At 35.2% G+C, this 26,015-nt stretch overlaps 2 protein-coding genes across 2 annotated transcripts in view; both read right to left on the reverse strand.

The window, feature by feature from the left end:
- The window catches only part of LOC141598475 (cyclic nucleotide-gated ion channel 18-like), a 62,471-nt gene extending 39,458 nt beyond the window's left edge, over positions 1-23,013 (reverse strand). The window contains exons 1-3 of the mRNA XM_074418185.1: positions 22,180-23,013; positions 14,777-14,989; positions 14,376-14,683 (exon numbers count right to left, since the gene is read on the reverse strand). Coding sequence (XP_074274286.1) covers positions 14,376-14,683; positions 14,777-14,989; positions 22,180-22,644 — 986 coding nt within the window. The 5' untranslated portion in view covers positions 22,645-23,013. The remainder of the gene's footprint in view (positions 1-14,375; positions 14,684-14,776; positions 14,990-22,179) is intronic.
- Positions 23,014-25,199: 2,186 nt separating this feature from the next.
- Positions 25,200-25,757, reverse strand: LOC141602159 (secreted RxLR effector protein 161-like). Its single transcript, XM_074422465.1, has one exon. It carries the CDS (start codon positions 25,755-25,757, stop codon positions 25,200-25,202), a length of 558 nt encoding a protein of 185 aa, XP_074278566.1.
- Between the last annotated feature and the right edge of the window lie 258 nt (positions 25,758-26,015).

Raw genomic sequence — 26,015 nt, forward strand, 5'->3', positions numbered from 1 at the left:
AGAGAGAGAGAGAGAGAGAGAATTCTGTCTCGAACATGGCTTTAAGAAAATTGGCAAGTATTATGGAGGAAGCTATTATTTGCAGATCTTACAACAAAATTTAAACCAAGATTATCCTATGCAAGGGTAATGGTGAAGGTGGATGTTTCTCAAGAGTTATTAAACAATGTTACTATCCATTCTCCTTATCATGGGGTGACTACTCAACTTATCATATATGAGTGGTTACCATATTAACGCTCTTGTTTTAGGTAGCTAGGACATACAAAAGAGCGCTTCAAAAAATACAAAATATTAATGAGGCATTAAACACTAAGAGGAAGCTTGTACATCAACCTATCCCAAAACAACAAATAACTTTAATCCCTTGAGTGAAGAAGGATTTAGGAAGCAAAAAGTTGGAAAATATTCCCCGTAAATTAGGTGTTTGGGCGATCTCTCATACCCTGGAGGTGAACATGGGAGGTTCATCTTCACAAGATCTGGAAGTTATCTCCTCACCTAATCAGAAATGAGAGGGTTCAGGATGCCTTCTATCAGGTCAGATGTCTAAGGTTAAGAGGCTAAGAGAGCTTAAGCGGAAAGATGTTCCTATACAGAAAAATTATTCTGTTCTGGTTGCTGAAGGCACTAGTTTGGAAATAGCATTGAAGGCAAATTCTAAACCTGAGCTCGCTCGACCAAAACCTGAGCTCGCTCGAGCTCATGGTCAGGGTTCATAAATCATAGAGCTTGCTCAAGCTCACCCATGGCTCGAGCGAGGCGACGGTTTCTTGCCTTTCCGACACTTTACTTAACCTTCTAATCAACCCTAATCTTGTAACCACTATATATATTATATACCCTACTTTGTAGTAATTTGAGAAAAAAGTCTCCGTAGAGGGCCTCTCTCTCTCTCTTTCTCTCTCTCTCTCTCTCTCTCTCTCTCTCTCTCTCTCTCTCTCTCTCTCTCTCTCTCTCTCTCTCTCTCTCTATATCTATTAGTTTACATTTCCTTGTTTTATAGCTTAATCATTGGATTTGTCTTTAATCTTTCCACACAATCTACATTAAACCTTTCAACAATTATTCTTTCATTTCAATAGTTTACATGTTGGATTTCTTTGGGTTTTGTATTGAAGACTAGTGACAAATCTCCATCTTTATTCAAGATTTTCTTTTTTATTTCTTCATCCATGGTTTACATAGTTGGTATACTTCTTATTCCCTCTTTAATTTATTGTTCATCTTTCCAAGTCTGTCAATTTCTTGTCTCTCTCTTTATGCCTAGTTTATATTACATGTTTATTGTTGCTGTTGTTGTTAGCATCCTTCTTGTTACGATTAATGAGTATTGATCTATATAGGGTTAATGGGGGATTAGGGGGGATGATTAAAGGGTAAATCAATGCTTGTTGAGTTAATAAAAGTGGATTAAGTATTGTGGTTTCAACTAGTGCACATAAGATGTTTGATGAAATGTTTATTTGAAAAACATGTATGATTCTCTATTTGTTCGACACTCCTATAAGATCGAGATCCTTATGTGTGTTAGACCATGCACTATATTGGTGGGTAGAACGGTTATACACAACAACTAACCTGACTCGACCTTGGTAGAACCGTAAGATCATAAGCCTTGACCTAGAGTCCGACTACAACCTTTACCCAATTTAGACTCACATGTGTAAACTCCCTTGATCACTCCCTAGGAACCCATGACAGCCTATTGCTTTAACTTGATTGTTCACTTCTTTGTCATTGTTGTCTAAATTCATTAGCTTAGTTTAAATCCCCATCCATATAATTGTGACACCCGCATAAATTAGAATACATAGACTTAAAATCCAAAGCACACCGTCCCATGAATCGACTCCGACTTACACACTTTCTAGTTGTTAGTTTGATATGAAGAAGAAGGGATGATTTGGGTTCTTTGGGATCCTAATCTGTTTAATGTGACTCTGCTAGGTAAAGCGATTGAGGTGGTGCATCTCTGTGTTGTCCATCTCCAATCTGGTTTTACTTGGGATTATTCTATACCCATTGATAAGGCCTCTGGGCCTGATGGATATACTTCCACCTTCTTTAAAGATGCATATGCTATTGTTGGGGATGAAGTGATTGATGCAGTACAAGAGTTCTTTATTAATGGGCAACTCCTTCATCAAATCGATGTGATGCCATTCAATCTTATAGCCTGATGTAATGTACTTTATATGTGCATTTCAAAGGTTAATAGCACTAGACTTTCAAGAGTGTTGGCTGATATTGTAATACTCCGTATTTTATTTGGTGACTAGGTAGAGTAATGATTGGTACTTGACCGAGTGTCCTTTGGAGTCTTTTTGATACTACTAGATATAGTGGGGTTCATACTAGATAGAGTGGGCTTTGTACTTGACAATGTGGGTTTGGTACTCGAGACTATGGGTGCCAATCGACTAAGTGACTTTGGTACTCGATTGAGTAGGTTCCACACAATCGAATGGCTTGGTCAGTCAATCAAGTGGGATCTCCCAGTGCCTCTTTCCGTTTTTTTTTTCATTCTTACTCTTTGGTTTAGGGATTCATATAAATAACTTCATATACCGTCATATCAGTTTTACATATTCTAAACTCATCTCAAAACCCTATTTCTCTCTAAACTCATCTAAGGAGAAGATTTGTAGATCTATCAAGCAATTGTTCATCTTAAAATCATATTTCGATAAATTTTCTTCAAACCTTCATCTAGATTATAAGTTTATTCCATATACTACTATTCTAATCATCTTTATGGGGGTCTATACCAAAGATTGGGGATTTACTTATGTTGTTGAGTCTTATGAGGCAAAACCCTAGAATTTGAGGGTTTTAGCGAATTAGTGTATAATTGGGTAATTAAGTATGGGTAGAGTATGGTTATATATTAATATGTTCATATAGGTGCCGGATTTGTGAGGAATCGTTGTGATTATATGGTTCTTGTTTGTGGAGCACTCTTGATTGTTGCTCGCTTTGGAGAAATGCAAGAAGGTGGTGACTTTCTCTAGTCAATCCTTGGATTATGTGTTTATGTGTTAATGATGGTTGTTATTATATTTGTGACAATGATACTCTATATTCTCATGATGCTTATTGTTATTGCGTATCATGGATACATTATTGGTTGAGATACTGTTGTGAGACTTGATTCGACATTGGACCTGGTTGTTGTTGTTGTTGTTGTTGTTGTTGTTGTTGTTGTTGTTGTTGTTGTTGTTGTTGTTGTTGTTGTTGTTGTTGTTGTTGTTGTTGTTGTTGTTATTGTTGTTGTTGTTGTTGGTACGGGTATCCGGGTTACTTAGGCATTGTTGTACGCGGAGGGCCCCCCGTTGAGTCTCCCCTTACGGGCCCTCCACAAGGGGATGTGCACATTTATGATCTGGGGAATGTAAGTGGTCGAGCACGTTCGCCGTGTGATTTGAGTACCACTTATTTGTCGTGTGATTTGTAGCACGCTTGTTAGGGTTGTCTTAATGGTAATGAAACCCGGGTCCATTTACCTTATTTATCTTGTATTTTGATGCTGTGTGATTAGTAGCACGCATGTCTTATGTTGGTTTTATGGATGTTGGTTGTGCTTAAGGCACAAGTCGAGATTGTTGTTAATCATATGCCATTCATTATCACACATTTGAGGGTTTAGTTGAGTATTGATTGTCTTTACTCAACCATGTGGCTGACTTGTGTGTTTCTTGTGTAAAAATCATTTTTAAAATTGTGATGATCCAATATAATTTTTCCGGTCATATTAGGGAGCAGCTAGACTGATAGGTTTGCATAGATGGTGTCATGGATGATGATGATGCTTGGTGCACGGGACGAGTCATTAACATACCGAGTGTAGTTTAGTAGTTGGTTTATACGCTTTTGTTGTAGTTTTGAGAACTTGTATTTGTAGATTTTATTTTGTATTAATTACTAAACTTTGGACTTTCTAATAAATTTTTCTTAATTGAAGTTTTTGATGCACTACCTCGAAAAACCGAGATGGTAGCATCTTCATTTATCTTAACCAAGTAAATTGGGGTGTTACAGATATTGTTAGTCTTAATTAAAGTGCTTTTATTCAAGAGAGAAAAATTGTCATACATGTGATTTATAGCATTTTGCCTAAGTGTTAGAGTTGAGTGGGGTTTTGAAGTCATATGTAACATTCGACCTTCATACAACTCAGTGGTTGAATGTAAGGCGAATGTAGATCGAACTTAATAAAGAAACTTTACAACCAGTACATTCGCGCTATATTCGACCTACATTCGTGTCGCATATGCACGTACGTTGACATTCAACCACTACATTTGCGTGACATTCGCGCTACATTCGAGGTTTTTAACTTACATTCGCCATTTGTCTTAATTACCTTGGGGGGGGGGGGGAGTGCATTTGGTTAGAGTATTATCTATACTACAACAAATGTAATTTCCTAGAACCTTCCTATAACCTGCTCTACAACTATAAATACTCTTCCTCATACCAATACCATCACTTTTCCGAGAACATAAACCTCACATATAATTTAAGAGAGATAAAGGGAGTTTGTGAGATAACTTTCGCATGACACCTTGAGATGGTCTTATCTTGCCCTAAATTTATCTTTGTAAGGGTTTTATCTAATTTAATCAATTGTTTACATTATTTTATTATTCCTTAACTAAACCCGTTACCGTAGGTCTGCCGTGGGGACCGTGGGGGCTGCTGCGGGTCTGCTAAGGGTGGCTTGACCACCGTTGGGGATGTAGGTGGTGTGTTGACCGTGTATGGAAGGGTAGTGGTGATTTGGATCGGTTTCAAGGGGTTTTGGGTGATAATTTTACCAATTGTTTATACATTGTTAGAATTATAGGAATGGTAGTAATTATATGAATTAATTGTTGTGTTTAGGTGGAGATTTGTGGAGGAGCTTTACTAAATTGTGATTTGCTTAATTATTGAAAATTTTAGCTAAAACGGAGGATAACTATACAATTCACCTTGTCTCATATGTTTAATTGTCTTAATTGTTGCATTAGTCAAATTGTTGGTATTTTTTGAGGGATTGTCGAGTGGTTGGACTAATTGGAGACGGATTGATTGTCATATGGACTTTCTTGTTATATATATTAGGAGACGGTATTTTTTGTTGTGATTCATTTATCTTGTGGGACGCCTATTGTTTTGTCCCTGGGCCAGGACTTGGCGAGACGTCGGAGTGGGACGACATTTGTGTTTATTCCCGGGCTAGGAGTTGGCGGGACTTCGAAGTGTTAGAGCCTCGACCAGGGACCGGGACAACTATATGGTAATGTTGGACGGTTGGTTGTGGTACTTATTCCACTTAACTACATATACTATTGTTATAAATATTGTTGTCATTACATTTATATAACTAGTGTCCTTGCATCTTATAAATATTGTTATTGCATAGATATTTTATTCAACCTTTAGTTTATAGGTCCTTGTTGTCGTGTCAATAAAATGATGCCTGCGATAATTGATGGCGTCCTGTGGTGAACCATTTAATATTTTCGGTTTATTGGGGTGCAGATTTAAATAACAGGTTATAAGTTAGCTATGGGAGCTTGGGATGCGTGCAAGGCGTGAGAAGAGTTGGCCAATAGCTTGTCTAGATCATTTAGTTTTCGAATTTATCATTATTTATGTAAACTTAATTTATTTCCGCTGTGTAGAAAAACATGTATTATTATTATTCAGTTTGTCAGTTGGCAGTGTAATAAAGCGTTTATTGGAAAGTACATTGGAAAGTACACTACCTCAGGAAACTGAGATGGTAACAACCTTATTTGCTTTGGAGGCCTAGCTTAAGGCTCCTTAATAAATGAGGGTGTTACAAAGTGGTATTAGAGTGAACGATTCCCATGTTAAACAAATGAACAATAATGAACTTAGGATGTGTCTAAATAAAATGAACTCTGCATAGAAACTGTTAGGAGCTTTACTTAGTGCGGTTAAGAAACAAGCCTTAATTCGTACCATGACCCTCCCAGTTTTGAACCGGACACCTTGGGAAAGGATAACGAGAGATGGGTAAATTAAAAGCGATGTTGATTAAATATGGGTCTCTGGATGCTTTAACTTAGCAGATTTTCTAACGTTGTTGCAGGATGCGAAGTTGAAGTAGAGGTGTGGTTGTGAAATTAGCCTTGGGCCGCGTACCTCAAGAGGTGTATCGTGAATATTTATTGTTTGAAATAGCTTCTAAATCGTCTTACGGATATATTGAATCGAATTAAAATTTTATGTATTGATAGGAACATGTTAGTATAATTCGTTGGATGCCATGGATGTTACACGCATATAATTCGTACAAGAAGAGAATAATTCATGTCTAGAGATATGCAGACTGTGTTCCCCTGAAACCATGTTTAGCTATTTATGTTTAGCTACCTTTTTGTTTAAGTAAATAGGTTACGGGAACGTAACCCTTTTTTTAAGGGGAGAGGATGTAATACCCCGTGTTTTTGTGACGTTTTGTGACATTTTGGTGATAGTTTGATAATAAAAGTGAGTTTTCGTCAAATTAGTTTATTGTTTAATACGGCTAGATGGTTATTTTGGGTGAACTTTGTGACATAGTTCCTTTCAAGGAGGGAAGACTGTAATACTCGTGATTTTATAACATTTTGCCTAAGCGTTGAGGTTCAGTGATTTTTTGAAGTGATGTGTAACACTCGACCTTCATATAACTCAGTGGTTGAATGTAGGGCGGATGTAGATCGAACATAATAAATAAACATTACAACCAGTAAATTCGCGCTACATTTGACCTACATTCGTGTCGAATATGCTTGTATGTTGACATTCAGCCAGTACATTCGCGCGACATTCGTGCTACGTTCGAAGTCTGTAACTTACATTCGACCTTTCTCCTAATTACCTTGGTGGGGGAGGTGTATTTGGTTTGGATATTGTCTATACTATAATAAATGTAATTTCCTAAAACCTTCCTATAACCTACTCTACTACTTTAAATACTCTTCCTCATACCCATACCATCACTTTTCTGAGAACATAAAGCTCACATATAATTTAAGAGATAAAGGGAGATTGTGAGACAACTTTTGTAGGATACCTTGAGATGGCCTTATCCTACCCTAAATCTCTCTTTATAAGTGTTTAATCTAATTTAATAAATTGTTTAGATTGGTTAATTACCCTTGACTAAACCCTAACCCTAACCCTGGTGACCTAGCCTTGACCGTTAGTTTGTCGTGAGAACCGTGGGGGCTGCTGCGGGTCTTCCTAGGGTGGCTTGACCACCGTGGGGGCTGTGGGTGGTGTGTTGACTGCGTATGGAGGGGTAGTGGTGGTTTGAATCGGTTTAAAGGGGTTTTGGGTGATAATTTTACCAATTGCTTACATATTGTTAGAATTATAGGATTGGTAGTAATTATATGAATTAATTGTTGTGTTTAGGTGGAGATTTGTGGAGGAGCTTTACTAAATTGTGATTTGCTTAATTATTGAAATTTGTAGCTAAAATGGAGGATAACTATATAATTCACCTTGTCTCATATATTTAATTGTCTTAATTGTTACATTAGTCAAATTGTTGGTATTTTTTGAGGCATTGTCTAGTGGTTGGACTAATTAGAGACGGATCGATTGTCATATGAACTTTCTTGTTATATTTATTAGGAGACGGTATTTTTTATTGTGATTCATTTATCTTGTGGGACGCCTATTGTTTATCCCCGGGCCAGGAGTTGGCGGGACGTCGGAGTTGTGGAGTCTCAGTCTCGGACTAGGACAACATTTGTGTTTATCCCCAGGCCAGGAGTTGGCGGGACGTCGAAATGGTGGAGCCTCGCCAGGGACGAGGATGTCTATATGGTAATGTTGGACGCTTGGTTGTGGTACTTATTCCACTTAATTACATCTACTATTGTTATAAATATTGTTGTTATTGCATTTATATCACTAGTGTCCTTGCATCTTATCAATATTATTATTACATTGTTATTCTTTTCAACCTTTGGTTGATGGGTACGTGTTGTCATGTCAATAAAATAATGGCTGCTTTAATTGATGGCGTCCTATGGTGAACCATTTAATATTTCCGGATAAATGGGGAGCAGATTTAAATAACAGATTATGAGTTAGCTGTGGGAGCTTGGGATGAATGCAAGGCGTGAGAAGACTTGGCTAATAGCTTTTGTAGATCACAAAGATTTCGACTTTATCATTATTTATGTAATTAATTTATTTTCTCTGTGTACTAAAACATGTATTATTATTATTCAGTCTTTAAGTTGGCAATGTAATAAAGCCTTTATTTGAATTTTATTTAAAGTACTTTGATTTGTTACCTTTGCTATACAATACCTGAGGAAACTGAGATGGTAACAACCTTATTTACTTGGGAGGCCTAGCTTAAGGCTCCTGAATAAATGGGGGTGTTACAAAATAGTGGACAAAATCCTTATTTATTATAATTTGGTTAGATTATACAATAGAAAGAATTGTTCACCTAGGGTGATGATGAAGATTGAACTTAGGAAGGCCTATGATTCAATATAATGGGCTTTTGTGGAGGACATGTTATATGCTTTGAGATTTCTAATTAAGATGATAAATTGGGTTACGTAATGTGTGTCACCTCCTTGTTACACATTGTCCCTTAATGATGCCTAATTTGGTTATTTTAAAGGAAAAAAAGGGTAGGCAAGGATATCATATAACTCCTTTGCTTTTTACTCTTTGTTTGGAATATACCATTAGAATTTACCATTAGAATTTTAAAGGAAAAAAAGGATTAAGGCAAGGAGATCATATAACTCCTTTGCTTTTTACTCTTTGTTTGGAATATACCATTAGAATTTTCGATATTGTTACATTAAGACCAGGCTTTAGATTTTATCCCATGTGCAAGGCTTTAGGTCTTTGTCATCTTATCTTTGCAGATGACCTTTTGATTTTTTGCAGATATGACCTTGATTCTGTAAAGGTTATTATGAGAGCTCTTTTGACTTTCTTAGAGGCATCAGAGCTTTATATAAATAGAGACAAGTCTGATATGTATATGAATGATGTGCCACAATAATGAAGCCGATGATATCCTTAGAATGTCTCGTTTTAAAAAAGGAGCATTTCCCTTTAGATATCCTGGCATTGATATTTCTTACAAGAGACTAACCAATATGCAATGTAACAAACTGGTTGATAAGTTTGTTACAAAGATTAGGAGTTAGGGGGCAAAAAAGATAAGTTATGCAGGTAGGTTGACCTTTGTCATGTATGTGCTGTTTCAGTTGCACAGTTACTGGGCTAGAATTTTTCTACTACATAAGGGGATCATTCACAAGATTGAAGACATTTGTAGAGGTTATCTTTGGTCAGGTAGTCAAAAGCATCCGAAGGTAGCTGTTGTTTCCTGAAGTAGATGTTGCATGGCAAAGATAAGAGTGGCTTGGGCATTGTCAACTATTTCCTTTGGGATGTAGCTGTTCTAGAGAAGTACACATGGTGGCTATAAAACAAGAAAGGTTACACCGTATGTATATAAAAAAAAAGTTGATTGGTGGTCATACACTCTTACAATCAACTCAAGCTGGACTTGGAGGCAGCTTTGTAAATTCAAGGATAAATTGAAGGAGGGTTTTCTTAACAATATTTAGCTAAGAAGTTAGTATGCTACTCATATAGGGTATACGACTTTCTAGGTGGACCACAGGAGAAAGTTAGGTGGGTTCCTTATGTTTGGAACATAGTTAGTCTGCCAAAGATCAACTTTATTAATTCGTTATTTGTTCATAACAGGCGTCTCACCAAAGATAGGCTACTCGAGTTTGAGGCTCTCAATGATGGACTATGTTATTTGTATGGCATCAGACATGAAACACGGGAACATCTCTTCTTTTATTGTTTGTTCATCATGATGTTTATAGGACGAGTTTAGAGGTGGTTTGATGTCTCCTGGAATGGGGATATGCTACGGTGGGTTCTGTCATGGAGATGCAAAGTTTTACAGAAAAAAAAAGATGGTCATATCTATTATAGAAAGTCTGGTTTACTATATTTAGGGGAGGCAAGAACATGTACAGAGCTGAGGGAAGTGTACAACATCCTGATAGTGTATTGTGCAAAGTGAAGAAAGTTGTGAAATGTAGGCTGCATAGTCTGAACTTTGACAAGATAAGTACTAGAGATAACAATTGGGTTCGACATGTGAGCTTAATTAGCTAATAATAGTAATTAAGGAGAGAGGCGTGGTGTACTTTGATCAGAGTCCTTATGTATTCAACTTATATGTATTGTGTATATACGTTTCATCAGCTTTAATGAGAAGATTCACATTTCACCAAAGAAAAGGCTAATAAGATAAAAGCTTTTGATTTGATGGACACTAGAATCAGAACTTATAATACTTATTTAATAATAAATTTTTTTTTCTTATTATGTGTTAAATAATTATCTCTATCATAATAATGATAAATTTTGGTTGTTTTAGGATTCTATGCAAGTTGCTATTATTGGCTCTAAGATGATGGATAAGCTTATTCATGTAGAAGTATTGCATCATACCTCAAATAAGGCATATAATCTCTCAATGATGTATTGAAGTAATGATGCAATTGAAAGGGAAAGGTTATGGGATGAGATTAGGATTCTTTTTTCCAGAGCTACTAAATGGATTTTACTAGATGATTTTAATATACTTAAGGAGTTGGATGAAAAGATTGGGTTTTATCGTTCTCCACTTTCTGAAGCGAGGAATTTCAATCAATGCATCCCTACTGTAATCTGGAAGATATTCAAAGCATGAGTTGTGAGTATACATGTACTAACAAAAGGGAACCTAGGGAATAAATTTGGTCAAAACGTGATAGGGCCTAATCAATTCCAGCTCACTTAATGACAATCCTCATACTGATGTCCATATTTTATCTTTGGGAGTCTCTGATCAATCCTCTCTACTAACGGTTAATGAAAAGCATCAAAGATTGAGAAAGAATTTGAGTTTTCTTAATTATTAGGAGCATATAAAAACTTGGTTATTAGTTCCTCGAACGATCCTTTAAGGGGCACCGCTATATTCAGGTTCTTTGAAAAAATGAAGACACTTCAAAGGGTTTTATCTGATGTGCATAAAAAAACATTATTCTAGAATTACAAAGAAGGTTATGCAAATTTGTAAAAGCTTAGAAGAACATTAAATGGGCTTACAACAAAATCCTTTTGATAAGGTTCTTATAGATTATGAGAGATTGCTAAAGCAGTACCATCTCCAGGTGAAAAAGTTGAGTTAAAAATTCTACAGCAAAGAGTAAAAATTCACAATATTCTGCTTCATGCTTCATCTACTAGTCAATTCTTATTTGAAATATTAAAAAGGAGGCATCAGAGTTCTATTGGTAGAATTGATGATGAAAATTACACTCATAAAGAAGAAGATGAGGAGGTCAATAATGCATTTGTTGATTATTTTAACATGTCTATTGAAAATTAAGGCTGACATTCAACAATGATTTTCATCTCATTTTTGTAGAAAGGTGTGTTCATTTGGATCACTCTTTAATGAAGTGATTAATAAGAAAATTAAAAGAGCCCTATTCTTAATCCATTATAATAAGAGTCTAGCGAAGATGGATACTCTGCATTCCCTATAAGAGCTCCAAGAGTGTTATATAAAATGATTTCTGTGACGCAGTACATGAGGTTATTAGGAAGGGAAAATTGCCTAAACAAGCTAATACAACTTTGCTTACCCTTATCCCCAAGAAAGCTATGGTGGATTCTTATTTCTGTTAAGGATTTTAGATCAATCACTTGTTACACAATTTTATACAGGAAAGTAATTCAGATTCTTTGCTCACCTAAACTCTTTTGCATGTTCTAATAGGGAAAGAACAACAAGCCTGATTTTTGAGAGGTAAATGTATTTTTGAAAATACCATACTCACTCGGGCTTTGGTATAATGTTATGATATTCAACGTATCTATCATACATTTCTAATAATAATCAACATTGGGGAACTTTTGACTCCACTCATTGGGGTTTTATTGGATATATGCTGCAAGCTTTTCAATTCCCAAAAAGTTCTCTATGTGGATTTAGGGGTGTGTAACTTCTCTCTGGTTCAGTTTGGAGTTCAATCGAAGCACTAAAAGTTTTATTAAGGGTGTGAGTGGACTCGGACAAGATGATCCCGCCGCCTTTCCACTTTGTTCTTAGGACGGTGATCCATTCAATGTATCTGAGGGAAAATAATAAAATCCCTCAAATTATTTTTAGTTGTAAGTGCGGGAGAATTGGCTTAAATCATCTCATTTTTGCTGATGATTTAATTATTTTTGTCCGGGGAGATTGGACCTATGTGAAAGATGTCACTCATGCTCTAAGTCAATTTGCAAAATGCACTAGATTATAGGCCAACATAGAGAAGATAAAAATCTATATAAGAGAGGTGTCAATTGCTGATAAAGAAGCTATCCTATATGCTACTAGTTATGTAGAGGGTGAGTTTCCTTTCAAATATTTAGGAGTTTTTATTAACGGAAATTTCCCATGGTACCCTCGAACTTTGGCAGATTACACATGGTACCCCTCATTTTAAGTTTCTACATACGGTACCCTTGTGTTTACCTTTTCCATTCCCGGAATACCCTTTTGACAAACTTTTGTCATAACGCCATTACTCCTATGAGTAATTAGATGAGTAATTGAGTATGTTATGCTATCAAAAAAAGGCGTCACATGTCATACGAGTAACGGCGTTGCGATAGAAGTTTGTCAAAAGGGTATTTTGGGCATGAAAAAGATAACCACAAGGGTATCATATGTAGAAACTTAAAATGAGAGGTACCATGTGTAATCTGCCAAAGTTTGAGGGTACCATGAGAAATTTCCGTTTTATTAATGTGGGCAAGTCGAATATCATAATGATTGATGAATTGATTATTATAGTGCAAAATTCACTACATCATTGGTCTAATCAGTTACCTTATTATGTAGGAAAAGTTGAACATCAATCCATTATTTTTGGATTAGAACAGTTTGGTGCTCAAGTCTTCTTATTCCAATAGGGGTAGTAAGGTTGATAAACAAGTTTTGTAAAGATTCATATGGATTATTGTTGATGGTAAAAGAAGACTTATCTTCATAAGTTGGCATTCTTTTGTGCACCTTATAATGAAGGATGGTTCAATGTCAAATAAATTCTCTCTTGTACGAACAGTGTATTAAGTAAATGGTTGTGAGCACTTCGTACTCATAATGATAGTGCCCGATGGAAAAAAAAAGCTTATAATATGGGCCATAGCTAAATTTGGGGGGTGAATATTAAACGATTCCATTGTTGGAGAAGTATTCTGCACACCAAAGATGGGAGATTTGTGGTTGGTGATGCACATGATTTGTTCGGAGACAGGTTCCTTATGTTCAGCTGGATTAGCATTCTGGTGCCCAGGCAAAGTATCATTACTACTCTGGCTACTAAGACGAAGCTACCTACTGTAGATCAAATTTGCTGCAGGGGGTTCATCTTGATTAACAGATGTGTCATGTGTAAAGGTATTGCTGAAACTCACAGTCACCTCTTTCTTAGGTATCATTATTCTGATGAAAGTCTGGCTTTCTCCCTAGGTATGGCTCAATCATCATGGTTAAACTTTAAACTTACAGCAATTATATGGTACCACGGTATTTTTTTTCGTGTATTTTGGAAAAAAATGTGACGACTTTAGGGTAAATAATGATAACTTTATGGCAAGTAATGACCACTTTGAAAAAACTAGTCATTTATTAGTTATAACAGTGGTCACTATTTACCCAAAAATGGTCACATCTTTCTCGTCGCACATACGACGGTCTTACAATAGAATTTACGCTAAACATATGACGTGAACTAAGATGGAGCTTTAAATGGATTAGCGAAAGATACTGGCAGACTTAATGGTATGTAAGTTGTCTGGCTGTCACTATCTATTGTCTTTGGGAAGAACATAATTTAAGGGTATTCAGAGAACTATAGCATGATACAAGCTTTGTTATCAAGAAAATATTACACACTGATAGTGTTCAGATTATGTATAAAATTATTGTCAATCTCTATCATGATGTTGTGGCTTACTGAAATGCTTAAGATATTTAGTGACTTTCTCTTTCTGTAAGAGTTGCCCTTTTTTTCTTCTTCCTTTTACTGGATAAATAAAGATGAGTATATCTTTCTAGAAAAAAAAAATATATGGTTACTATTTTGTAATGATAACATTTAGGTAAAATATGTAGTTAAAATTGAGATGGACGAAGTATAATTTATCAACTACTAACAACAAGTTTAATAGTCTTTATTGTCGGTTTTTATTTATCAATGTATAAGTATGTGAATCTACTAACAAAAAATGTTATTTAGATTTGAGGTATCACATACCTTAGGTTCTTTAGGCCAAACCATAAACAATAAAGATATTTTCTAACGAAGTTGGAAGAACCAACTCCGCTTGTGAAAGCTTCTGCAAACATTCCAAATTTGAATTCTGCACGATTGTTTCTCGGGTCACAATTAAAAACCACGTAGGTGTTATTTAACCAATATTGTCTGTCCACATCAGTGACTGTTGTACAATCAAGATATTTAAGCAAACATGCTGGGAACCGCTTCTTTTCAATTTCGCACTCGGTTCGCCAACACGAGTACTGGCGAGCTATAGCTGCAGAGTACCAAATTGATCCCAAAATCTACAATATGAAACAATAGAAATGAGAAGTGTTGATTCTTCTAAAGACAAAACTAAATATTAGATTAAATAATTTATTTGATGACATGCTTACATGGCTTGCTAACATGTACAAAAGAAGATTGTATGCTGCCCCGGACCATGCAGTCTTAGCCACCACACCAGTAGTTTTTATTATACGCTTGTTCAATGGAAACATGAGAAAAAATCTTGGTACGTACTGGAAAAGCACAATAAGTGACAAAGTATAGTTTGTCTGATCTGATTTTTTTCTCTTTAATTTTGGAATGACAATCCAGTTTACCACCTACAAAAACATGAACCATAAATTTATTTTTGTATTTTTTATAAAGTTAAATAAAGAAAATATTAAGTAAAATGGAACCTCATAATTGTATAATGATAATTACTTTTTTATAACCATGATCGGTTGTTTAAAAATGTTTTAAAGATGCATGCATGGGGCGTGTTTGAATCGCTTTTAAGTTTAGTTATATTATTTTAATTCAAGCAATATAAATCATAGAAGAAAAAAAATTATGATAGTTTACTAATTACAAAAAGTTATTTCTTTTTAATGTCTATGATATGTACTCGGTAAACAAATCATCGTGTGGTTTATTATTCATTGAAATAAATATATTACGTAGAATGATAGTTATTATAGTTCTTATCTGTTTGATATTAGCTACTGTTATTTGGTTGTGCATAATGATGAAATAGAGAAAATTCATATATTAAAGTAGTTCTATTCTTTTTGAGTTTATGTTAGTACTTGTTCTATTTAATTTAAAATCGAAGTATCCACGCACTAATATTTGCTAGTTATTATTAATATTATTTTTTAACTAACAAGTAATTATTCAAAAAAAAAAATTGAAATATTTTTCTGATATTCACAACAACTAACAAATTCCAATGTTTACCGATATACTGTGCTAACCGATGTGGTTTTGTGAGCATAATTACAAGTTCGCCATTCTGTTATTCTTCTTATGTTAATTCATACAACTCTTTATTATAATAGACCTACTATGTTTTGAACTTAATTGAAGAAAATTAGCATGAGAATAAAGCTTTGCTCTCACATTAAAAATGCAATAGAGTCGAGCCCTCTCTTCAATACTCTTGAAAAAACCCTACAACATGCTTCTTCATCTAAGGGTATTATCTAACAATTTTTGTGGCTGTACTACCGAATTTCATTCAAGTATTGAAATTTAATTATATATCTAAAAATACAATTATTTTCTCTCTTTATATGAGTGTTTTCATTCATTGATGAATTCTAACTTTTCTTTCCCTATGTAAGAGTTTGAAGATCTATGGTTGTCAAGAATAAGGGAAACACAACAAAAGATTAATAAAAGTAATGAAAAGCTGATGAGAGAGAAAGCTCTTCCTTTTCTCTAGGTTTTCTAGGGTTTTAGAGATTCAAGCCTACAAATGGCAAGGAAAAAAATCACAAAAAACCAGACTAAACCTGAGAAATCAAAGGCAAATACAAGACTTTCTTTTAGCAACTGCTCAGATCTAAACTTAGACATGGAAATCACTGAATCTTCGACTGTTTTGGAGAATGACAACACAGAATCTTCAACTCCTTCTGAAATGGGTATTGCACTTTTTGAAGAGGCAAAATCGACGAAATCAATGGGTGAGATTGTTGGAATCCCAGTTCTTAATCTTAATGTTATAGTAAAAGATGCTCAGACAGATACGGAGGAAGAAGATGGAGATGAGGAAGGTTGGACTACGATATCTGGTAAGTCACGTTCTCCGTCTTCTCCCCCTGAAGGCTCATATAGTGGTAGTATGCTCCAATTGACTGTAGAGGATGTTCAACCTGAGATAGAATATTGGTCTACTTCTGTCGTCTGCTACGCCTTAGGGGGGAACCATCTATGGTAGTTACTTTCTGGGTTTGTTAATCATATTTGGGTGAAATACAAATATGACAAACTATCCTTTTTTCCCAATGGTGCTTCTTTAGTTGACTTTCCTATGCTTGAATGCAGGAACCTCGTCCTTCAACTGGGTTTTCCTATGTTTGACAAGAAATCCCTTATTGTTAAACCTTGGACTGAGAATTGTAGTTTAGCTAAGGACAGAGTAAAATTTGTACCTACTTGGATTCGCCTATGTGGATTGGGCTTGAAGTTATGGAGTATCTCTAGTCTGGAGAAATTATCATCACTGATTGGCAAATATATGAGATGTGATGTGGCAACTATTGAGAAAATCAGATTCTGATATGCTAGAATGATGGTAGAGGTTGAGGCAGGTCAAGAGTTCCTTGAGAGAATCTTTTTCAAGGATGAGAAAGAGACTGAAATTTGTGTGCCTATAGAATATGAATGAAAACATGATCTCTGCTCTGTGCACAAGGGTATTGGCAATGTTAAGGATACTTGTAGGAAGAAACCCGAACCAAAGGTCATCCCTAAGCAGATACAAGAATGGAGACATGTGGTAACCCTACTGTGAGGAATCCTCCTATTATCGCAGCTACTGTTATAGCTACTTCTGTTCCATCAGGGGGGACTTTAAGGCAGCCATCTCCATTTCTTTCTCTAGTCACAATGGTCACTAGAACGGTTAGACAAGAACTTCAGCCTTGTACTTCAGAGGAAGCTCCTAAGTCTCTTACTTATGCTGAAGTCCTTAATAGTCCAAAAAAACATATGAATGGGGGACAGGATAATCCATCAGGGAACATTATTAATGGATAACATTGGAAGCTAGAATGTGAGGGGTATGAATAAGCTTACTAAGCAATTAAAAATAAAAATATTTCTTTATCAAAATAATGAGGTCTTACTTAGTTGGGACATTTTTCTCATCCAAGAAGGACTTAAAATGAGGTTCGCATCAAGTAATGAAGCTAACTTAGGACAGGAATTAAGAAGCTTGGAGAGCAATGGGCTAAATCGTATCAATCAGGTCAACTAGCTAACACGGAATCCTAGACCGTGTAGGAGCAGCCGTGAAAGAGAAGGCACAGTTTCCTAGTCCTAAACCGTGTTGGATTAACTATTAGTTTATTTTACTGTTTTCGAATAAAATTAGGAAACTCTGTATTTCCTAATCCTAGTTTTATTTAGCTTCTTCAAATCTGATTTTTAGTAGTTAGTTATTAAAATAAGTTTCTTAGTTAGTTGAGGAAGAATTAGATAGCTTAATTAGCAAGCTAAGGAATTAGAGTTATAGTCAGATTGTTGACTTCAAGTAGGACTATAAATAAGGACTGATTGTGGCCTTATTTTTCAGATTATTTAGAGAATTCAATAAAGTTTACAATTTATAAGCAATTCAGATTAGTCTGCGAGATTAGTTAGGACTCTTCCTTGCGAGGTCGAGTTATAGCAAATCGAGCTATAACCTCGCGAGGTTAGAACAAGATTTAGCTATCTCTATCCCTTATTTACGATTCTTTAATCACAATATCCACACAATATCATCAAATCACACGTTACATTCACAATACAATCGACAATCCCGCTACAAAATTCTACATACACAATTCGTTCATTCAAAAGCTACGCGTTTTACATCAAATTGGTATCAGGGCAAGGTTCAGATTTATTCCTTAATAGATCTGTCTTGGGAAGTTGTTAATTATGGTTAACGACAAAGATGGTACTCCAAAAACATGGGAAGATGGTCGTAACGAGTTAAAAACGGGGATGGCTCAGATGTCTTATGTTTTAAAGGAGATAGCAGCTACGTTAAAGAACAAAAAGAGAAAGAAGAAAGGGGATTCGGACAGTCCATCCGGATCTGAAGAGGATGAGCAGCCAAAAGAAAAATCGAGGAACAAGAACGATGATGATCGAGGTTTAAAGCTCGATATTCCTGAATTTAATGGCGACATGGATCCAGAAAAATGTCCCAACTAAGTAAGACCTCATTTGCTTCCTTCTTCGACTCTGCTCCTGCATCAGACCTCATTTTAGATATTTGAACATGTGGGGACAAGACCCTCATTTTAAAGGGGTAATTCAACATCATTGGAAAAGAAGAGTGAAATGGTCCTGGATGTTTCACGTTGTCACTAAATAAAGAATTTAAAACAGCTTCTGAAAGAACTTAATAGAAATCGATTTTCTGATATAGAGATGGCTGTGGGGGTGGCAAAAATTAGACTTGATGAGCTTCAAATCCAAATGCATAGAGATCCAACCAATCTAATCACTATGGAAGCTGAGTCTGCTGCTGCAGAAATCTATAGGATATTAAGTAAAGCTCATTTTAGCTTCCTTAGTCAAAAATCAAAAGTGGATTGCGTGAGTGAAGGTGATGAAAATACAAGATATTTTCATAACCAAAAAAAATCAAGACAAATTCAAAACAAAATCTTACAAATCAAGGACAAGGAGGGGATCACTCACACTGATCCTTATGGGATTGATCATGCTTTCCTAGCTTATTATATTGGTATGTTGGGAACTAATGCAAATACTTTACAAGTGCATAAACCTACTATTAGAATTGGTTCTATGATCAATGATCATCATAAGGCTACTCTTCTAAAACCAGTCAATCCTGAGGAAATCAAGAATTGTATGTTTTCATTTCTGTCTCAAAATCTCCTAGGCCTGATGCCTTCACTTGTCAATTCTGTAGAGATTCTTGGGACATAATTGAGAAAGATATTACTATAGTTGTATTCGATTTTTTTGCTACTGGTAATATGCTGAAGCATGTAAACGCTACTACGTTAACTCTTATATCTAAGATTAAAAACCCCGGTAGTGTCCTAGAGTATAGACAAATTACATGTTGTAATACCTTGTACTTGCATTGCAAAAATTCTATGCTCTCGATTGAGCGAGGTTCTTCCCTATATTGTCGATAGGAGCCAAGAGGGTTTTATTAAGGGTAAGAACATAGTGGAGAATGTGTTGATCTTCCAAGATCTAGTAAGGCTTTATAATAGGAAAGCTACCTCCCCTAGGTGTCTCATAAAGATTAAATTAAGAAAGGCCTATGACACTGTAGAATAAGAATTTGTCAATCAAATGCTAATTGCCTTAAAATTTCCTGAATCATTCATACATCTTATTATAATTTGTGTGACTACTCCTTCATATACTCTCAATGTCAATGGTAATTCTTTTGGTTTCTTCCAAGGCAAGAGAGGTTTAAGCAAGGGGATCCCTTGTCCCTCTCGCTTTTCTCTCTTTGTACGGAGTACCTATCAAGAATTTTACATATTGTTGCCCAGCAAGAGGGGTTCAGATTCCATCCTATGTGTGGTAACTTAAAGCTTAATCATTTACTTTTTGCGGATGATCTTTTCCTTTTTTGCAAAGGAACCGAATCTTCAATTATGTGGATGTTAAGGGGATTTTCTACTTTCTCTGCAATTTCTGGATTATGGTTAAGTAGAGAAAAAAATGATATTTTCTTCAACGGAGTAAGAAGAGAAATTACGGAGGATATTGTCAAAATTCCTGGGTTCAGAATTGGATCTCTCCCTTTCAAATATCTTAGTGTGCCCATTTCTTCCAAAAACATTACTATTTTTGAAGGGCAAAAACTTATTGAGAGAATAGTGGCTAGAATCAGATCACCGTGGGCTAAGTAGCTTTTTTATACAGGCAGATTTGTCTTAGTAAATTCTTTTTTAGCTACTATGCACTCTTACTGGGCCTCAATCTTTCTCCTTCCCTCTGGAATTATGAACTACACAAGTTGGCTGTCAACTAAGAAGAACCGCTTATGGGTTAAGTGGGTCAATCATGTGTATATGAAGGGATGTGATTGGAAACTTTATAAAGCTCCCTTGGATTGCAGCTGGTCTTGGAGGAAAATTGTCCAAGTTAAAGGCACTTTCAAGACAAGTTATGTTGATAATCTCTAGCAAAACAAAGATATAAACTATTCAATTGCATCTGGTTATCATTGGATTAGGAATACTAGTCCCAAGGTACCATGGAGATTCCTATGTTGGAGCAGCCTTAATGTGCCTAGAATTTCATTCATTTTCTGGGCTAGTCTACACAGAAGGCTTCTGACTCGAGACAGAATGATAAGAATGAGTATGGGTCAGGACAATTCTTTCTATCTATGTAGCGTTTAGCATGAAACTCATGAACATCTCTTCTACTAGTGTGAGTATAGTAAGAGATGTCTGGGTTATTACCGCAAATTCTTCAAATATAGTTTTCTGTTGATGCTATGATCAGGTGGTTCTGTACACGGAGAAGTAAAAGTATTCTTCAGAAGCTGATAACTGGCGTCTGCTATGTTGGACCAACCTATACTACTTGGACATCTAGGAACCGAACCACAGTTCATCACCAGGTTACACGTCCCAATGTGATTGTAAGGCAAATCTGGATGAAAGTAAAAGAGAGATGGAAACAAAGGAATAGGAATCCAATCAAATTATAGAATCAACAATGGTTGTATAACATTTACTAGCTGCTTGTAACTAGAGTTTGCAGTTTTTTGATAAGTTGCAATATCTTGTTTCATATGTATAAGCCATGACAAAACTTGTGATGTAAAACCATTTTTTGATTAATATATACTTATCATTCACCAAAAAAAAAATAAGGAAACTTAATATGTTTGTGGGTTTTTATATGTTATATATTAGAGTTGATATAAGTTGTAAGGTTGGATGACAATTCATTCCTCGAAAAATTATGTTAGATTGAATGACCTCGTCGCGTAAGATTTCATTAAGAAACAGCGTCATATAAAAATGCACCTAGAAGCACCATATGTTACTATTAGCTATATTAGTTGTTCTAAGGATTTTGTTTCCATTTTTACAATATTGTATTTTGTCGGATTTAATACTTTTTAAAGATATCGTATAAATTTTAATTACATCTAGTCTTGTTTATAGCAGTTGTAAATTATAACGAAGGGATGAAAATCTCCATCACCCTAAAAAAAGATGTTAATTTGGGTGGATTTATACTCTCGTTGTAAATTATTCTTATTTATAATAGTTGTAAATAAGAACTTGTGTTTTAATTAAATAATAGATATTTCCATCTTGTAAAAACTACAACAAAGGTAATCACATAAACGAAAAAGGTTATCATATGCGTTAATGGTTGCCTTTACGCCGTTTGGTGGAAAATTGATCTTTTAGATGGTTTGATTATGTTAATGTAGCTGCCAAAAAAAAAAAAGATTATGTTAATGTGTTTGAAGAGGGACGCATGATCAAGTTGAGGTGGAACATCAATTACTGGGAGCTGTTTGGTAGAGTGTACGCGAGTTAGTCTAGACATAATATGTTGAGTTTGGTTTGCATTTTATTGCCGAAGTTTTACAAAGGACAATTGAAGTCCATACAACTATGTTAATCTTTCATAATCTTAATTCACTGAGTAAAAACTATTTTATAACGTATAATATATGTTGATTTCACGTGTAAATATATATAGGGAGTACAATAATAAGATTATTTGAACATTATGTGTCATAATTATGCATTCTTGTTCCATAGAAACAAAGAAAAAAAATAGTTACCTGAGGAAGAGGTAAGGCAGCAGCCAAATCTATTGCAAAATCAGATTTGAGATACCTCCATGCAATTTCATAAGGGTCCATTACTAATTCTCCTCGACCAAAAACTCTAGAGCTACGAGAAACAAAAGCAGTGCGAAATTTCATGGCAATATGAAGAACATAAAAGAGATCGGCGAGGGTGCGAAGAACGGTAACATTTGTTAGGAGATCATTGTCAGAAAAGAGACAAGCACGATCGACACCAACCGATGGAAGAAAAAAGTAAAGAGGATCAATGAAAAGAGCAATCATACATGTGAGAAGGAAAATGTAATTCCATCGAGTTACAATATCGGAATTTGGATCTAAAATTTGGTATCTCCATAACAAATGAGAATGGAACTTTTGATCATCAACCAATGTTGTAGCGGTGGCTAGAGGGCGAGAGAAGTGTGGAAATCGACGATTTGAGAGGAGTTTATTCATGAGGACAATGAATGGATCAAATTACCAAGATTTCATTTTCTCATTTATGAAATTGGACAATGGCGATCAATAATAACATAAAACCTAAACATATATAGATATTTGTAATTTAGAAAGATTTGTGATACTATTGTAGAAGATGTGTAAGAAAATATTACGCGTATAACTTGTTAACATCAAGTGTTGAAAAATGATTTATTAATATGTGTTATAAACATCAGATTTTGTGATTGAAAATGAAGAGAGATCAATGGAGATTGATCTGTTAGAGCTAAGGTAGGGAAAATACTCTAAAATAGAAAAATATGTTGAGTTTGATTTTTGATAAACAACATAAAAAAAACATTGTAATATTATAATGAAAATGAATTGTTGATACTCTATAACTTATATTTATATATTAAAATTAAAACAAGGGACGGTATGTCAGAACAAATATATCATTTTAAATTCTATATGTGAAATTTAAACATGAAATTGTGACTTTAATTCAAATAGAGTAAGTTATTTGTTAAATATAAAAATTTAGAAGTTAGAATTTATATATCAAGTACCCTCTTTCAAAACATGACAGAGTTAGAGTATCTTACATCCAAAATCAATAATATTTACATATAGAAAAAATAACAAAATAGATAATATTATTTTGAAACAAATAAAGATCATTGCTAACAATATTAGTGAACAACAACATCCAATTTACCCAAAAATTAACTTCTTTCAAATTGCAATTCCTCGATATGGAATTAAAACTAGCAAAAATTGTAAACTAAATATAGACTAAAAACCAAATCAAAAAACAAATGCATACAACACTACTCACTTCTTCAACCTTGTGCCCCAAAATAATCTTCAACTCCTCCAAATAAACCCAATTTTTTTCCAAATTAGAGTGGAAGAAAAATTATAATACCCCTCATATTCTAAGGTTACAAGACCCTTGGTGTGCATCTAAGTACTATTAAGACTATTAAAGTTAATATGGGAGCTTAAAAAATGTGTAATGAATTGGAACAATGATCACTTGTGTTAGGGTCAACTTCAAACTATAATATATAGAGTTATAATGCTCCGATTGGGGTGATTGGTGTTTGAGGTGAACATTTGTTGTCTTATCTTTCCAACGTATGGTCACAAACTATATTATGCCATGTAACGAAAAATGGAGGTCATTCGAAAATTCAGTGCGCAAAGCTGAACTCGGACGAGGCAGGGTTCCTCGAACGAGTTGTAGGAAATACGAACTTATCTGACCGAAAATCACCTTAATTGAGACGTCGTGTAAGACACTACCCTAAGTCAGTTAGACCCCCACTATGGTGCACCTGGGTACCTTGGTCACCGACTCCAGGATTAACGCCTCCTTCCGCACAATGCTGAACTCCACAGAAGGAAGTGGGAGCTGTTCTCAAGAAGACAGATTATAGAAGAGAATAAGAGAAGAGATGTTTTGTATTTTTTTTGTTGTGCATAAAACTGTTGTAGAATGGAGGCTTTTATAGAGAAGACATAGCTCCAACAGTCACATAGAGATACCAGATTTAATGGTATTAAATTTGGTACTCAAAGGTAATAAATCGTATAGTAATGGCAGATTTTATTGAGCAACAACTATATTCCAACAACTAGAATCCGAGGAAAAAAATATATGTCACGAACACGAGCCGAGCCGAGCCGGACTGGCAGCGGTGCGCGCGTGGGGAGACTTTAGTCTAGTTAACACTAGTTAACACACCTTCATATATAAAGTGCAAGGTTCCCCACTATTCTACCAATGTGGGACAATATTACCACACTTAAGCTTTGGAGCAACCTCTAACTCCAACAATTCCCACTTGGTCCAAACTTAAGAAATAAGAAGAAATAAAATGTGAAAGTGACTATAATCAGGTGAACGTAGTCTTGAACCTGATAATAGCAAAAGTTGAGAACAACTCCCTCGAGTAACATAAGGCCCCATAAAAATCATGTCTCATGATTGCATTTGAGAATATCCCACATCTATTCTCATAGGAGGCGACCAACACTCCACAATCACGTAGGTGAGTCTATCAAGTGGGTACTGTACACACAACTCAAACCTTTGGGGTATGGAACTTATTAAGGACTACCACTTGTCCAGCCTAACTCTACTGTAAATAAACATGCTAAAAGAGATAAACTGAATAACATCCTTTATTCATCAAAATAAATAAAAATACAAGCAATGCCTGCCGATTTTGTTTGACTGCATTGAATCTGGTAAACCAGATTGGCTATCCATCGTAAAAGCACTACGTATGTGGGCACAATCCCATCGTTTTAGCAGTTTCTAAACTAGTTTTCTGTTTAAGGCCTTTATCAACGGATCGGAAATATTACTTTCCGACCTCACATAATCTAAAGAAATAACACCAAACTTGATCAAGTTACAAACAATATTATGCCTTAGGCGTATATGCCTACTCTTGCCATTATAAGCCTGATTCTTGGCTACATGAATGGCAGATTACGAGTCGCAATGTAGCGGCACGGATGGCACATGCTTTAACCAAACTTCTCAACCACTCTACTTCTCAACCAGCCAATTTGGGAGTTATCAATTCCGATTTCATTGTAGATCTCGCAATACACGTTTGCTTGGATGATCTCCAAGATACAACTTCTCCTGCTAAAGTGAAAATATAACCACTGGTAGAGTGTATATCATTACTCTCCGAGATCCAGTTAGCATCATAATATCCCTCCAAAACTGGACGATAACCACAACAAGATAACCCCAAATCAGCAGTACCTTTAAGATATCTAAGCAAACGAACTAAAGCACTCCAATGATCACGACCGGGATTATGAGTATATCTACTCAATCTCCCAACAGAATATGCAATGTTAGGACGAGAAGAACACATAAGATACATGACACTACCAAGAATCTTTGCATAACCAGCTTGATCTACACTTTCAGACATATTCTTCTTTAAGTGAACACTAGTATCAAAAGGTGTTCTAGCAGGCTCAACATCAAAATAACAAAACTTCTTTAAAATTTTCTCAACATAGTGAGCTTGACTAAGACAATAATCTTTACTAGTCCTTAAAACTCTTAAACCAAGAATAACATCAACATCACCCATGTCTTTCATTTCAAAGAAGTTTTAAGCATCCTTTTAGTAGAATCAATAATAACTAATGAAGTGCCAAAGATAAGTAAATCATCCACATAAAGTGTTATAATAACACTATAACTAGCACTGGATTTCACATAAATACATGTATCAGCATCACTAACTTTAAAATAAAGAGAAACAATCACACTATGAAACTTTCATACCATTGTTTCGGTGCCTGCTTAAGTCCATACAGAGATTTAATAAGTTTACAAACTTTATGTT

This window comes from Silene latifolia, chromosome 9, assembly GCF_048544455.1.
Source record: "Silene latifolia isolate original U9 population chromosome 9, ASM4854445v1, whole genome shotgun sequence".
NCBI lineage: Eukaryota > Viridiplantae > Streptophyta > Magnoliopsida > Caryophyllales > Caryophyllaceae > Silene > Silene latifolia.

What these genes read in the sequence shown, in the direction of transcription:
- LOC141602159 (XM_074422465.1), bottom strand. Translation starts at nt 25,757, where the DNA reads ATGGGTGATGTTGATGTTATTCTTGGTTTAAGAGTTTTAAGGACTAGT.